This window comes from Ptychodera flava, chromosome 9 (genome assembly GCF_041260155.1).
Source record: "Ptychodera flava strain L36383 chromosome 9, AS_Pfla_20210202, whole genome shotgun sequence".
In the NCBI taxonomy this organism is placed as follows: domain Eukaryota; kingdom Metazoa; phylum Hemichordata; class Enteropneusta; family Ptychoderidae; genus Ptychodera; species Ptychodera flava.
In genome coordinates this window covers 26,131,950-26,147,893 of record NC_091936.1, presented here as the reverse complement: position 1 = coordinate 26,147,893, position 15,944 = coordinate 26,131,950, and the positions used below count along the sequence as shown (strand labels likewise).

The following is a 15,944-nucleotide window of genomic DNA, read 5'->3' as shown; positions in this document are numbered from 1 at the left end:
GATAAAAGACAGCGAAACACAGCTAAGCTTAACTGACACAGTGTTTTATATTACTATTTCAAATCAAACTGATTACACAATCTCTTGATATAGAAGTGACAGTTTTGTGAAATTTCAGCATCAAAACCCCAAAACTTGACACAAGTACGTCTTGTATGCTGCCGATCAACAGCATGGGAACTGGCATGCAAAGACTGCACGCGGAAAAGCAACTCAACATTCTAGTATCAAACGCTCTGCATCTTGTGAAAACAACAACATAGCAGTGAAAATTGTAATAGTCACTAGAAAAAACTCTACAGATGAAAGGATAATTGCTTGAAACAAATGAAACTGCATGTTGACTGCATTTAGCTCGTCCGAAAGTGACGGACATCGCACGCCAAGTATTTCATGTCCCAGGCTTTGGTAGTCCGTGTGGGCTACCATTTCATGGACTTTGGTAGCCCCAGGGAAAAGTTGGTAGTCTGTGGACGCGGGACTACCGCTAATTTCGAGCCCTGTAATGTACCCCCTTCCGGCCCTTCCCTTATATGTTCAACTTTGTAAACGATATTTATATGTCTGCGAGTGAAGTCATAATATTCTGTAGATTTTAATATTTACTGTATCATTGATTAAATGATGTTTAAATGGCTTACATGTTTACATTGCATTTGTTTGTCTACATTTAGGCCTATTACACTAGCAAGTTAAGTTTGAGATGACATAATATAGTTTCTAGTTCACAACATTATAGGCCTACAGGAAATTTTTGTAGTTGAACACCCTATGCTATAGTAAATGCGAGGAAATAAATCAAGAACTGCATGGCAGTTGAGTTGAAATGAGTAAATCCTCCTCATCATAACCTTATTACAGTATGTTTGCTGTATATCACAAATTCTCGTAGGTCTCCGTGTTCTGCATGGCGGTTCAGCTTACTAGTCTTGTACTTGGTCACAGATGAAAGTCCATCAGCGATGGAATAAAATCGCAAACTATGTAGAGTCATCTGTCCGAGATTTTATTTCAGCTTCCAAGTTGCAGTTGTGACATTTCTTGCGACTGAATTTCGAACTTGAACTGTGACCTCTATTAGAATAAAATGGGAAAAGTCCTTTGCACAAATGTCAGTGTCCCCACCTGTTTGAAGAACAATTTTGTTGCCTTCAACTCGAACGCGTGATAACGCCACCAACGTTAAATACCGGTAGATAATAACCACCGCAAGGAACTCTCTCTATCGCTGAGAATAAGGTTTCCTCATTTTACTTCTTAGTGGCATCTAGCTTTTCCAATGCCTTGTTGAAGTAATCTATCTTTGACTTAATTATTCCCGCAGCTGCTTGTTCTGCTATCATCTTTGGAACGGAAAGTTTAGGATCATTCTGTGAAAATTCAACAAGGCGACATTTGTTCGGCTGCCTGAAAGAATAACAAGAATACACAGACAGTAAATTTAGGATACATAAAGCGTTATTGTGTACGATGAAGTTCTTACTGAGCATTTATTCGGCGTGCAATGGATGTAGCCCGAGGGAAGGACTACGTTTCGATGAAATGGCAAGTATGAATATTGTTTTTGATTACTGCACACTTTGATATAGTGTGAACTGTCGGAGTGCACACCAGCCCTGCAATACGAGCTTCATTACGGCGTTGTATTCGCTTGGTATCACCACGCTTGCACTAAATATGTTTGTAAAGACTGATAAAAATATGGCTGTGCTGTCTTACTCGTTAGTTGATCACTGATTAAAGGGATACAGTGGTCGAAACTGCTCTCAGAGGTCGTATGGGACCCATACGACCAATGTAAACACTGTATCCAAGGTGCGATGGTGATTGATGAAAGTAAAATTATGTCTGTCGTCGTATACTTTAAATGTTGCAGCTATGATGATGAGGTGCATCTAGAGAATGTGCGCGAAATACATTGTAAACAAGAAACTTGCACAGGCGCAGTTCCGACGACTGCTTCCCTTTAACGTTCAAAGCACTTTCTTGCTTACCCAGCAATTTCATAAACAAATCTGCCTGACGGATATACCACACCTCGTACAAATTTCTTGTCCTCTGGACATTTTGGATGATCCACACTGACGTCTGGACATGAGAAATAAACGAAAGGTGTTGATTTAAAGTATAGTATCGTCATACTTTATAGATACATCATCGATAATGTCTATCAAGTAAAGAAAAACATGTAAGTAATATGCACAAAAAAGTATCTGCAGTGTTCAGTACTTTCCGTCCCTATGGGAAACTTTGGCTTAAGTCAAAGGGCCGAATTTTAATTTTTCCCTACTTTCAGGGTTTTTGCCGAGTGAAAACTGGCGAGATAATTTTCATAAACGAAGATCGATTAAACCACCTGCAGATTTGTTGTTGCTACGTAACGTATTTCTTTGTATATTACGTTGTCCAAGCGGTTGATTGATTGATTGGGTTAGTGACTCATCAATCTCTATAACATGCAAATTTAACAATTGAATTAAATATCTGACCTTTAGGATCCCATGCAACGGCAGCTGATACATTTTTTGTTTATTTTGTTTTTGCAAATCAACTTGTGAACTCCAGAGTCATTTAGCAACACTCCATAAATTCTTTGGGCTCCAATGATGTCTGAAAAATTTGCCTAAATACACTGGCAAGCAGGTAAACATCGAACAATCAAAAGAAACATCTGTGAAAAATTACTCACGGGCCAAGACGCGAAGGCTCTTCTCCGGGTAGTGTCGTACACCTGGCATGGTTATGAACTCTCTGGCCGAGATAAGTCCGAACATTGCCGAATCAGACACCGTTCGGACAATGTGCAGATTGTCGGGACCCTATTAGTAAAGGAGACAACATAAATGAAACCAAGAGATTTAATGATAATAGTAACGTCGTTTCGAGCTTCAATCAGTCATAGTCTACAAGCCAACTCAAGTTCTGAGATTTGAAAAGCATGCCATCATTATTACGCTGAATAATCAGCCGAAACATTGAACGGGAGTCCGGAAACAACTCTTACATAAATAGCGAAATTTGTACTCGGTAACCAATGATGTGAGCCAATAATAGGCAAGTATAATCTGCAACAGTACTAGTGTACAGAGGCACAAGAAGACATGTATTTGGTATTATAAGCTTGCTTAATATAGTACACATGTACTGTAAAAAGTGGAGACTGAGATTGAGCCAAGACAAAACTTTGGTGATACACTTCAAAAATCACTCTCTTCCACGTACACCAGCTCAATTTCACTGTGGGCCTATGTCAATTGATGTTACAGAAAAATACAAATATTTGGGAGTATATTTTAGTGAACATCTTGATGTGAATGTTATGACACAGAGCCTTGCTGAATCTGCCTCAAGAGCTACTGGAATTATTATTGCCAAATGTAAAATGTATGGCGGAATGTCTTATCAGATGTACACAAAACTTTTTGATTCGCTAGTAGCTCCAATTCTTGATTACGCTTCGGCAGTGTGGCATAGAAATTCAATCACTTGTATTGACAAGATCCAACACCGTGCAATGCGATCATATCTCGGAGTAGGAGCTTCAAGTCCTACCGCTTCAGTATACGGTGACATGGGATGGATGTCTAGTGAATATAGGCGTAAAGTTGAGGTCATAAGGCTGTGGTCTAGACTACAGAGACTACCCATCACTAGACTGACCAAACGTGTATTTTAAGCGACCAATTGTGGACTAAACGAGCGACGTCTGTATTTAAAGAGGCTGGACTGTTACATATTTTGAGTCTAGAAATGAACAAAATATTAGTACTAATGTTATTCTTGACAAAGCAAAACAGAAGTTAAAAGTAAATGAATCTGTAAACTGGAGAATTAACTGTTTAATGAAACCGAAATTGAGAACGTATTGTACATTCAAACACAATTACAATGTTGAACCTTATGTATTACTTAATATCCCGTATAAATACCGCTCAGTTATGGCAAGATTACGTAACGGGACATTACCTTTGAGGATTGAAACTGGTCGGTATTCTAACTTGCAAATTGATCAGAGAATATGTTTACTCTGTAACTGTAATATTGTTGAGGACGAATTTCATTTTATATTTGATTGCGAACAGTACGACGATATTCGCACCTCGATTACAGATGTTCTTCATGATTTGCCATCAAATGAAAAACTTGTTCAACTTTTCTCACACAGTTATGTCAGAAACTTTGCTAAGTGTATTCACCAAATGTATATCAGAAGGAGAAATGTAATTTCAAACACTTGATATACTTTCTTTATGAATTATGTTATACTGTAAAATATGTTATCTAGACGCACAGTGTGGTTAGTCTAAATTATAGGAACAGTGACTCATAAGCTGACAACTTGGCTGGGGTTTCAAACAAATTTCTTGTACTTTTTCAAAATAAGAATCTTGTGTTATACATGAAACGTGTCACTATAATAAAATTATATCTATCTATGTATCTATTTATAAGCTCGAATAAATTGAAATTTTCACAGGTTTTTACTTGTAATGTTAAAAAGTTACTAAACCTATTTTCCGTTGCAAAGTAAAGATTCTGTCTCCTTTACGATACTTATTTTACAAATAAATTGCCTGACCCAAATTTCTACAAAATGTAATGACTAATGTCACAAATGGGTTCAAAATAAGCCCCTCCTAATTTATCGTTTCTGTAATTTTCATTAAGTTCCTGATTAGTCTCCTTTTGAAATAACATCAGTACATTTCCTTAAAACTTACACCTATGCGTTCGATCAATTCAATGCCCTTGGCGTCCTTGTCAGCGGTTTCCATGAACTTCCAGTCGAAGGATAAATCTATGTTTCTCTGTGGACTCACATTCATGGTGCGTTCAATCTTGTATCTATATCGAGGATTTTGGAGGGAAAAATATTCAGACAAATTTAAGATCACGACTCAGAGACAAAATTTGGATCTTACATTTTCTGAGATATTTTGTATAATTCTTTGCACGAGAAATTATATAGAAAGTAAAAGTTAAGCTGTAATATCGTTGTTTGAAAAAAAGCCCAGAGTCGGACAATTTTCATATAACAAGAAGTGGTTGATGTAGAAGACAGCTTTGTGATAACTGACTGATGCAGGTGATCATTAGCCAACCATACCACCGATATCTGTCCTTTTTGACGGATTTACCAGAACTCTGTCTGTTTTGGATGCTTGGATGGGGTCATCTTGGGAAATCCTGCCCCATTTTAGGGTCACTCTTGCCAGAGGGTTGATAATTGAGGGGTCATTTTGAGAAATTTTGCCAGGCGAGAAAAAACATCGCGTCCAGGTGGTCAAATTTGACAGGCCCCTTAGTAACCGGGAATAGAGTTTTCGTTTGAATCAGGAACGGATACGAGAAAGTGCTCGGAGTTCGATAATTATTTGAGTGGAGGAAGTTGAACGCCGTAACACTTGAAACAGCTATTTGGGAGGGGTTGGTTAGAAATAGTAACGAATTTCCCCAGCTAAATTAGATCCAATAATATACTCACAGTATTCCATCAAAAACGTCAGACTGCTTCTGGTGTACGACTAGGTCGCCCTGAAAGCAATAGAAAACGTATGAGTGTTTGCTTAGAGCGACGCTGTTGTCTGAATTGTTGTACAATGTTGCTTTATAGTAGGAACTATCGTTGAATTACTGAATGAAACGACTTACGAAGCTTAGACTTGGTCTGCTGAGAGGGGAAAAATCGTGAATCGTATTTCTCCAGCGGGAGAAGGGATCGTGGTCTTTGCTTCTGTAACCAATATGTCGTTTATCCATCTATCTATCAATCTATCTAATCAAACCAACATGTATGTTTTGGTTTCTGTGTTTGTTTATATATATATATATATATATATATATATATACATATATGTGTGTGTGTGTGTGTAGGTGTGTGTGTGTATATATGTGTGTGTGTGTGTGTGTGTGTGTAGGTGGCAGTGTGTGTGTGAGCCATCTGGTTCATTTACTCGCACTACCTATTTCATCAAGGTAATAACATTACTTTCCCAGGTTGCAATCTGTCAGTATTATACTAGTATATCTACACACTTTCCGAATGTCTTACTTGATACACGATTAACCGATTATTTTTTTCAACTCTGCTGTTCGTATGATAGTCACTAGATAGTATTTGCTAGGAAGTTTGCCGACTTTGGGCGTGAGCATGTCATGATGAACCATAAGCAATGACAGACACAGCCCCCAAGTTACATATTAACTGTCACATAGTTTGGTTGCACAACAACGACACGTGTAATGGATGGTAACGTCAATAAGGGTTCCAGTTTGATCACACAGTGTGTGAATGGCACACATGCAACGGGAGTTGTATTTCAAATTACAGATCGGTGTATCGAGTGGTGGGCCTCGCGTTGTGGGCATCGGTGGGGAGAGCATGAGAGCCGAGGACGACCGAGGACGACCAAGGGATAGAAATGGAAATCGGTATTGATGTTATGGACGTTATTCAGAAATGATTTTAGCATTACAAAGACGACAAGTGTGCTTTACCAGAGAACGTAACCAGCAAGTATCCGAATGACAGAAACTGATGCAAATACACACAGATACACATACACACACCTGGTTACATCCATTTCAAATAATCCTTACCGACGTTTTAAGATGTTTCCAGTCCTTGTCATCCTCCAGGTATTCCCACAGTTTCTTGATTGTCTGGTCCATTATAGCGTTGTAGTCTGTTTGTGCCATAATTCTGGGCTGATTTGGGCTACCTTACGGAAGCGTTGACAGTCCGGTGAAGAAGCGTCGTATAACGGTTTGACTTTGATTTGGATTGGGAGATTAGTAAAAGGTCAAAAACTGTTTGTTTGGTAATGCTCTACTTCTGCATACACTCACAATTCCTAAACCACTGTGGTAAACCATAGACAGTAGAGAAACTCTACTGTCTATGAATGAATTGACCAATATTCACAAAGTCATACAAGAATGACAGTGTGTTAACTCTGTTTCCCACCATCGGTAGGAACGTGATAATTTAAGCAAAAACTTTTCAATGGAGACAAGCTTGCATACTGTTCAAGACTAGGCCAATTCGATCTCAAATTTGCATTGTCTCTAAGCATTGCCTCTTTACTCAAAGTTCAAATTCTCTAAAATTTGCAAGACCAACGAGCTTTTTGCTACCTATTCAAAACAAACAGACTGAACTGAGTTCTTACCGAATGTCAACCAAAGAGCTGTAGGGGCTACTTGTCAGGGTTTTATACCTTGATCAAATTTCCGTAACAAAATTGAAAACAGTAGATTAGTCGATCGGGGTTTCATTACAATGTATTATTAATGTCACGGAGTTCAGCTCGCCTGTTAGGCTTTTATCTTATATTTGAGAGTCTGACGAATGGTAAAAAGTAAGTTGTTACAAACGATGATATAACTCTTCTATGCAAATTGCCTGTCTCCAAGGAGTAACACCATTCAACGTGAGTGCAGGGTACTCACACGGGAGGTAAAATTCTAACCTACAGCCTACATTTCAGTGCACCGATTTATCCCGAAGTATTCGAACACCGAGGAAAATTTGTAACAGAAACGAAATGTGCAGTTTTATTATTTCACTTCCTTACGAGTGTAAAATACAATAAAACCTGTACCAATACATGGTTTCCTGTCGTTGAAAGCAAATGTCATCGAAATTTATTAAAATTATCAAAAAATATGCAGCGTGAGAGAAGCTCTTTCGTAAACGTTTCTCATGATACTTCATAATCTGGTGGTTTTTTTATTCAGAAAAAGAACCTTTGTTGATTTAGTCTCCCAGTCAACGATTGACAGCAGTGACAACTCATCTAGGGCATAAATCTCGATACTTTATGGAGAGCAGCAAATAGTTTGCTTCTATGACAGTCACGGTCATGGATTTTTTTGTAAATTTGTATCGATATCACTGCAAAACTCACATTTCATAACTGTTTTCTTTGATCTATGATGACCTGTCTGGGAAATCAAATTAATCAATATTTTTCTGCGAATTGTACTCCTTATCTAACTTGTCTATTCATCAGTTGTAAGCTTACAATCCGATCACAACTCATAAATATATCAGAATGGGGATTAGATGGTCGAAAAAGGCTGCCATGGCCGGAGAAACAGTCCTTCTATATATACTACCGAGACACTTCGTCCGTGGGCTTGGTGGTGATTTAGAAAAGAATAATATACTGACCAAAAAATATATGCCGTCTGTCGGTCATAAGTATGGTAACCGCATCAACAATTTTTATTTCTCAAAGAATCTTTCAACCATTCACTCTCAAAGTCAAGTCAAGAATAAAATCGGGGGTCGCTGTGCAACTTTTGGTACTAGAAAAACAAATCACCCAAGATTTACCGATATTTGAAATTCAAAATGGCCGTCATCACTGTGGAAAAATGAAATTTTCAATTTTCAAACACTAAGGCAGTGAACGGTTTTCTTACTCATTGGGCTTCAAAATGAGCCCCAATAAGTGGTAGATCAGAAAAGAATTGGAAAAGTTCGAGAGTCCGACTGTCTGTCCCCGAGGCGCATTCTACCTTAGATACGAAGTATTAGCTTTGATAGAGTTACGCATCATGCCCAATTTGCAATATCACTGTTGTCTATAAATGAATTCTAGTCCTAACTTACATACGTTTGTCCACTGTAACGGCGGACTTGATAAAAAGTATGCAGTGTTGACTAGTTAAACACTAGACATGTCGATATGTTTTTGGGAGTAAAACAAGAGACTTTATTTCACAAACAGAAAATACTTGAAAAGACATCAAAAGTTGTATGCATCTCATTCTGCTTTAATGGTTGTGGATAACCATGCAAGGAACCTCACTGCTTTCTGATGAGCGTCATGACAATCGGTCTAACGCTCTCTTTCAGTAAATTACACGGTTTATCCCTGCATTTTATAGAATAATGCAAGCGCCTGCATAAATAAAAGTGATATATGTTTATACATGTTCATTATTGACACACGAGTAAACTAGTAATTGACGAACGAACAAACACAAATCATCATTACGGTAAATCTATCAAGGAGAAAACGAGAATATGTAAGAAAACGGAGATTGAGTTATCACGCAACTCAGTAGAGAATATCTGCGGTATATTTTCTTTCCTTTTAAAGAAATTCTAATTCATCAGGTTATGTGAACAAAATTATCACTTGTGGTGTTTTTGGTTTTCTTTCTATCAAGAGTTACATCGTCAATGAAGAATCAAAGCCAAAATAAATGTAAAATTCAAGTTCATAAACACTGTCCGATCATATCGTCGCCGCTGAACAATAAAATACACAATTTGTTCATTTTCTTCTTATCGTAAAGCACACGTTCATTTGATGTAAAACACCTATCATCGCGTCATTTTGCAGCCGCCGCTTTGTCGTGCTTGGCAACCATCTTGTTGAAATACTCGACCTTGTCCTTGATAGCCCCAGGTGCCGCTTGTTCAACAACGACTTTTGGCATTGACAGTTTGCCATCGCTCTGCGCAAACTCAACCAATCGGCACCAATTTGGCTGACTGAAAAAAATAACAGTTGACCTCGTGATCGTGCTTTTTTAAGTATGTATCCTTGAGACCTAATTTTTTTTGACGATAACCTCACACAGTCAACGAGGAGCAACATTCCTCTGCATTGACTATGCGCTTACAGATGTGAAGCAGATACGGAAAATGAAGAAGATCACACTCCGGAGTGTGTCAATTCAAGTGAAATGTCATTCTCTTTTATGCTGCTAAAACCATTTAATCCTACATTTGCTATACCAAAGCAACATCCTGAGATGACACAGGTTTATGTAATCACTGTTTTTATGCATGCATTACTGTTTGGTTTTCCATAACTTGTTTATTTATTTATGTATGTTCAAGCACAAAGAAGATAGCTATAAAGGCTGTAAACATGATATTTGCATATTGCATGTCACGTTCACCAGTCTGATATGAACGATTATGGGTGACTGAGCCGTACGCCTGGCATTTGTCCATGTTACAGTTTGACAGTTATGTCGAGACCACAACTTGATCCGATTTCTTTCACATTGTATGAAAAATGAGAGAGAGAGAGAGAGAGAGAGAGAGAGAGAGAGAGAGAGAGAGAGAGAGAGAGAGAATAACTGGATACTTCGACAAAATATAAGCTATTGTCTGCCATGTTAAATTTTCTTACCCATCAACCGCATAGATGAATCTGCCCGATGGATAAGTGATGACGCGTACTAAATTCTTTTGGTCTTCAGGACACTTAGGATGGCTAATACCAACGCCTGGTCGTAAAAAACGAAATCAGAGTTGACAAAGAATTTATTCCGCGCAGGGCTGTCATACACTTTCAAGAGTTCGAGAGAAACGACTAAGTCTATCTTTCGTTTCCAAATTAACCTTTTTAAACCAGAATCTTTATTTAACTGTGCGCTGCTTGACGTGATCATTTGGGTGTGTATAAGGAGAAGCGACCTTTAGCCTGCAGACATCGCCCGAACAGCAGGCCTTGGCAAGTGAAGATGGCCTGCAGAGAAACACTAAGGGAGTCTGTTGTGATCACCGGGACAGGTCAAATGACAGATACCACTGAACGTAGGGCAGATAAATAAATGATATAATTGCGACGATTTCGCAGATTTAACCTGACATGACATGGTACAATAACCATTAGCGAGACACTTGATTATTTCATAACGAGAGACTTTAGCTATTTGGTGGGACCTCTTTGATTTTAATTTGACCTGAATTGAATGATTTGATTTAACTCACTGACAAGGACGTGAACCTTTTTGTCAGGATAGTATCGAACACCAGAAAGAGCAACAACTTCCCTCGCAGAAACAAGTCCGAACAAAGCTGAATCGGTCACGGTGCGTGTAATCATGGCTTTATCCGGACCCTTAAAATAAATAAACAGACAAACAAACAAACAAATAAAGAAATAAAGAAATAAATATAAGTATATTAATAAATTACTTAAATGGTATGTGTTATATAAAAGAATCAAAAAATAAAATGACACACATATGACACATTCGCATCTGTTGATGGTTATAGGAATCTACGTCCGAAGATAACATTTTACACGATATTAATTAGTGAGCATCAGAACGGTCGAAGCCTGGAGGCGCTAACTCGCCAAATAAGAATAAAATAGCATATTTTGATAAAGCTTTCGCACGCTTAAGAAAAAAAAGGCTGGTTTTTTTGTATTTTAAGGATTTTTAAATAAAGCTGTTCACTCCACCATTGAAGCTGACATCGTGACTCAATACCAAACGACAACTGATGCCATACCTTAAACCACCAAACAAAGTAAAAACCAATGGAAAAGCAAACCAACTCTACTGAAGTGACGTCGACTGATTCATAGCGCACTCTGTGCACGCACGAGTGCGTGTGCATTTGCACAATTAAACAAAAATGACAAAACTAGCTTTGTAACTTTGTTTTCATCGACAGGGTGCTTTTCAGCTTTCTGCGATGTTGCACGCCCCCTATCTTTCCCCGGAACTCTGCACAAGTTCTCTGATACTTACTCCGATGGTTTCAATAAGGTCAACAGACTTAGTGCCTTTTTCAGCCACCTTCAAAAACTCCATATCGTAGAATAAATCAATCAGCCTCTGTGGGCTGACATTCATTCTGCGCTCAACTTTGTATCTGTCGATTAATAGTAAGAAGAGACATGAAGCTCGACATTACGACTGAAGCAATCAGAGGACAGAGCATTCGCGATTAAATTCTGCAGTACAGCTAGATATTTGTTTCTCATAGAAATCAATCTGAAGATTATCTGCATAGGCCAATCCACATATGTTTTTTTTTGTTTACGAACCGATGATTAGTATGTGACTACTACACCATTTTTCTTACACTGATGAAACTCTCCGCACAGAAAGAGGAGAAAATAGTCATATTTTGCAAATTCATTTGCAGGATATGAGAAAGAGACTTCCACAAACCAGGAATAGACCGTTCGACATCTCTGGAGAGAACGATCAAAAGACAGAAAAAAGATAAGATAAATTTGCTTAAAATTGTTCTTACCCTGTTGCTTTTACAAAAACACATTGTCACGTGACTGTTGGACAGTAAAGTAGGGAATTCTCATTGTTTCGGGATGGAAGCATTTGTATGCATGCGACATAAAACCAAATTCTGCAATGCTTAGAACGGTGCATGCGACGTTACGACCATCCCCACATTTATCTAATTGTCTATCCCTTATCGATAATACAACACAGCTTTAATAGTACTCGCTGCTACAGCACAGGTTAATTCACGGTTGATTTCATAAACAATCTACTTGCATAGTGTACAAATATTTCAAAAAGTTAACTTTTGCTCAGTGGAAGACCCTCCTCTCCAAAAAGGAATCCTACTTCTACTAAAAAGTAACCCTAATACGGTTGGGTTATTTTGATTTGCATGTACTTCTAATGGAGCTTAGGGTATAAGGAATTAACTTCCAAGCTTACTTTTTGTCACAGATAATCTTGTGTGATTTTCAAAAAATGATAAGTTTTTCAGAGGTAACTCTTCTTGGCCTTAAGTATCCTTAATAAAACCAAAATAAAACCCTCGAGTGTTATTATGCGAAAATCGTGTTGAATGCGACGCCTCTTCTCAAATCTGCAGTAATTCCCTACCAGTAAAACAGTTATAGAACCGCACAAATTACCTCAAGAAGTCTTGTTTGGAGATATATTTAAATTCACTATGTTGATAGCAATGTCGGTTATGAACAAAATATAACACTCACAGAGTTCCATCAAACACATCGGACTTCTTCTGGTGAATCACCAAATCGCTCTGAAAATCAAACATTGGTGTTAATGCTTGTGTCACATCTATGCCTTGCGATAATATACGAACACGTGATCAATAAAATGCTCTAGTCGATAATCGAGAAAACGAAAGGACATCATGTATACATACATAGAGAGATACATAAAGAGATAATAGTTACATAGATACATGCATAGATATATGTATAGATACATACATAGGTACATAGACACACACACACACACACACACATATATAGGCCTATATATAGATGGATAGATGGTAACATACATACATACATACATACATACATACATACATACATACATACATACATATATACATATAGCTAAATGATGAGTGCCTCGGAAAGTAGAACAAGAACCTGCAATTGACATACAAAATGAAAATAATGAAATAATCAAAAGTTAGTATTATGGCCCTTTATCGCTAAAAGTATACGTGCACATGGATATTTGCCAGAAAACTTGTAATCAAGGGAACGTTTCTCTCGCAGCTTTGTGTCCTGGCTTTCAGAGACACACCTATAGTAGATATTATTTAAACAATAAATGTGGACAAATCATCCTATGACAAATCCTAAGTCTTGTGACAAGACTTGACCCAGACTATGAAGCACTGCGTCACCATGAATAAATTAATCTGCATTTGATGAAACGATATTACTGCGTTGTTCCGTTAACAAATGAAACAAGAGTAACCTCTGGTCGTCAATATGGGGTTACATCTCCTTTTGTCATTGTATTTACGAAATAAATGTATTCTGTGATGCTTGCAGTGTGTATGGGAACGGCATGTCCTATACGTACAATGTCCTTTCATGTGATCATTTAGACAACGAATCAATTTTAATGGTCTTAGAGAAACAATTGCTGAAACTTGATAATATTTTATTTTCGCTCTGTAAAACAAATACACTGTTTTAATCTTCTCCCAAGAGTGTGTTTAAATACAAGGCATTAGTCTCGCGGTGCAACATTTACCGTTCAATGAATTTTGATGCAACAAATACATCTGACATTAAACATGCACAGACTGTGAACAATTAACAAGTTGAAATCAAGGCATTTTAAATGATTTTTGGAGTAGAACATGAAACGGAATTTACAGAAGAATGTACTAGAAAAGTCATCTACAGGAGTTTTAATCATTCTGCTGATTTTATGAAATCTTTTGAACTTCCATTGTACTTGTAATCTTCACAGGGAACAGGTTTCAGCAATAATTTCGAATGTCTTTAAAATTATTTTGTCACACAGAATCCGTCAACAAATGCAGTCCACAGATGGCAGTGTTTTTTTTACAGTGCAGTTTGTGGACATAGGTTTGCAAGCCAGTGCCTTTACTAATTCCGGACACTTAAGACAGACGAGGAAGGCTCACGTCTGAAAACTGACTTGGTCAAGTGCCCTCTCGGGAGGGACATTATCAGTGATGTACTCTAGAAATTCAGTGAAATACAAAGAGAGGTCTCCTGTCGAGTAGGTTGCTAACTATCAGAAGTGCTAATTTGAATGGAATGTTCCCAATCATACGTTCAGCTGCGAAAACGTGAATGCGGCAAATGACGAACGCACGCTTTGAAATATAAAACTTTTTCAGTAGGTTTACGGTAATATGCTTGATCTCTGTGGGTAGATATTAACGAACTAAGCTTTGGAGATATTCACTTACATATGCTAACATCAGTGACCGTTTTCATCTTAAGTATCATTTTTGCTGATGCCGTCCATTTTATTGACCCGGTCAGTCCATCCGACCCAGTCAGTCAAGGATGAACACGTCACGTGTAGTTCTCCTATTGTAATCCATAGTGAACATATCTCCATCAATCTATACCCTGTCATTGTAAACACTCCAATTTGCCAGTTCGGGAGGAGGTTTGTTCAAATAGTTATTGGCGAGATAACATATTACTTGACCGTTGATTTTCAAGTCTCAGTCTCTTACCGACGTTTTCAGATGTTTCCAGTCATTTTCGTCGTTGGAATACTCCCAAAGCTTTCTAATTGTTTCTTCAATCTTGTCGTTGTAGTCTGCCTCCGCCATTTTGTGTCAACTCCGAACCACGTCAACGCCCTTTCAGCAGAAAGACTGTGATCATTGTACCGACGGGGTCGATAAGTCCATGGTTGTGTATGGATGCAGTATTAAGTGTAAATTGCACTACATTTATCAAAATTGGTAAATTTGTAATCTGTGTGGTTAATCATCCGTTTCTCCAATCCCCAGTGCAAATGAATGGTAACTTGGGGACAAAAATAAGGTCACGCTGACCTGCGTTCCTGGTAACGAGGGCAAAACTCATGTATGATAAAAAATAATACGAACCATAGGGCATGGTATGTTCAAATTTCAGAATGCAGTCATGAAAACTGATGTAAGGAGAACAGCAAGTTTGGCCAACCCGAAAATGTCATGTTTATTAATTACTTGGGAACTGAACTAAGATACAAGTGTGGAACATGTAAATGTCCCTTTCGACCACCTCTTGAAGGGGCAACTTTTAAATTATACGATGTTTTTACAAATCAGTACAAAGGGTACATCGGGTACAATGTGTTAATAATTTACTCTAAATTAGCATCGTAAGGGCGTTTACATCGGATTATCTGGACTCTGTGTTTAATTCGATTGTAAATTGTGGCGCCTGTTTTCGTAGTCTTGGTCATTGATGAATGAACGTTGACAATCGCTATTTGGTGAATTCTTTATGACCGATATTTACAAAATGATAAGTATGTCCACTTGGCGCCTCGGGAACAGATATTCAGGATCTCAAATTTCTACAATTATATGCTGATATACTACTTTTTGGAGAAAGAAAAACTTCACGGTCTTAGTTTTTCAAAAATCTGAAATTTACTTTTTCCCACACAGGGATGGCGGCCATTTTGAATTTCAAATATCGCAAAATGTTGGGCACTTTGTTTCGCTAGTTTCAAACTTTGCACGGTGATTCCCAATTTTTATTGCTGATTTGGTAAGAGAACGGTTGAAAATTTTATTTGGGAAAGTTTGAGCAAAAGTTTAAGTCTTTCACTAAAGTTTGAGCAAAAGTTTATGTCTTTCACTTTCGAGGCGCATACTACCTTATTACCGGTTACCAATTCATGAATGTTTATATATTCTCGCAAATGGGTCCGTGTAACGTCTG

The 15,944-nt window shown here is 37.9% G+C and overlaps 2 protein-coding genes across 2 annotated transcripts; both read right to left on the bottom strand.

Annotated features, from left to right (window-relative positions):
* LOC139140488 (stAR-related lipid transfer protein 6-like) lies at nucleotides 1–6,770 on the bottom strand. The gene is made up of 6 exons (XM_070709791.1): nucleotides 6,601–6,770; nucleotides 5,486–5,535; nucleotides 4,722–4,845; nucleotides 2,690–2,819; nucleotides 1,995–2,088; nucleotides 1–1,407 (listed from the first exon to the last, which is right to left on the bottom strand). Exons 1-6 carry the CDS (start codon nucleotides 6,697–6,699, stop codon nucleotides 1,251–1,253), a joined length of 654 nt encoding a protein of 217 aa, XP_070565892.1. The 5' UTR covers nucleotides 6,700–6,770; the 3' UTR covers nucleotides 1–1,250.
* Nucleotides 6,771–8,708: 1,938 nt separating this feature from the next.
* LOC139139640 (stAR-related lipid transfer protein 5-like) lies at nucleotides 8,709–14,872 on the bottom strand. Its single transcript, XM_070708509.1, has 6 exons — nucleotides 14,738–14,872; nucleotides 12,741–12,790; nucleotides 11,515–11,638; nucleotides 10,745–10,874; nucleotides 10,161–10,257; nucleotides 8,709–9,511 (listed from the first exon to the last, which is right to left on the bottom strand). Exons 1-6 carry the CDS (start codon nucleotides 14,834–14,836, stop codon nucleotides 9,349–9,351), a joined length of 663 nt encoding a protein of 220 aa, XP_070564610.1. The 5' UTR covers nucleotides 14,837–14,872; the 3' UTR covers nucleotides 8,709–9,348.
* Nucleotides 14,873–15,944: the final 1,072 nt, after the last annotated feature.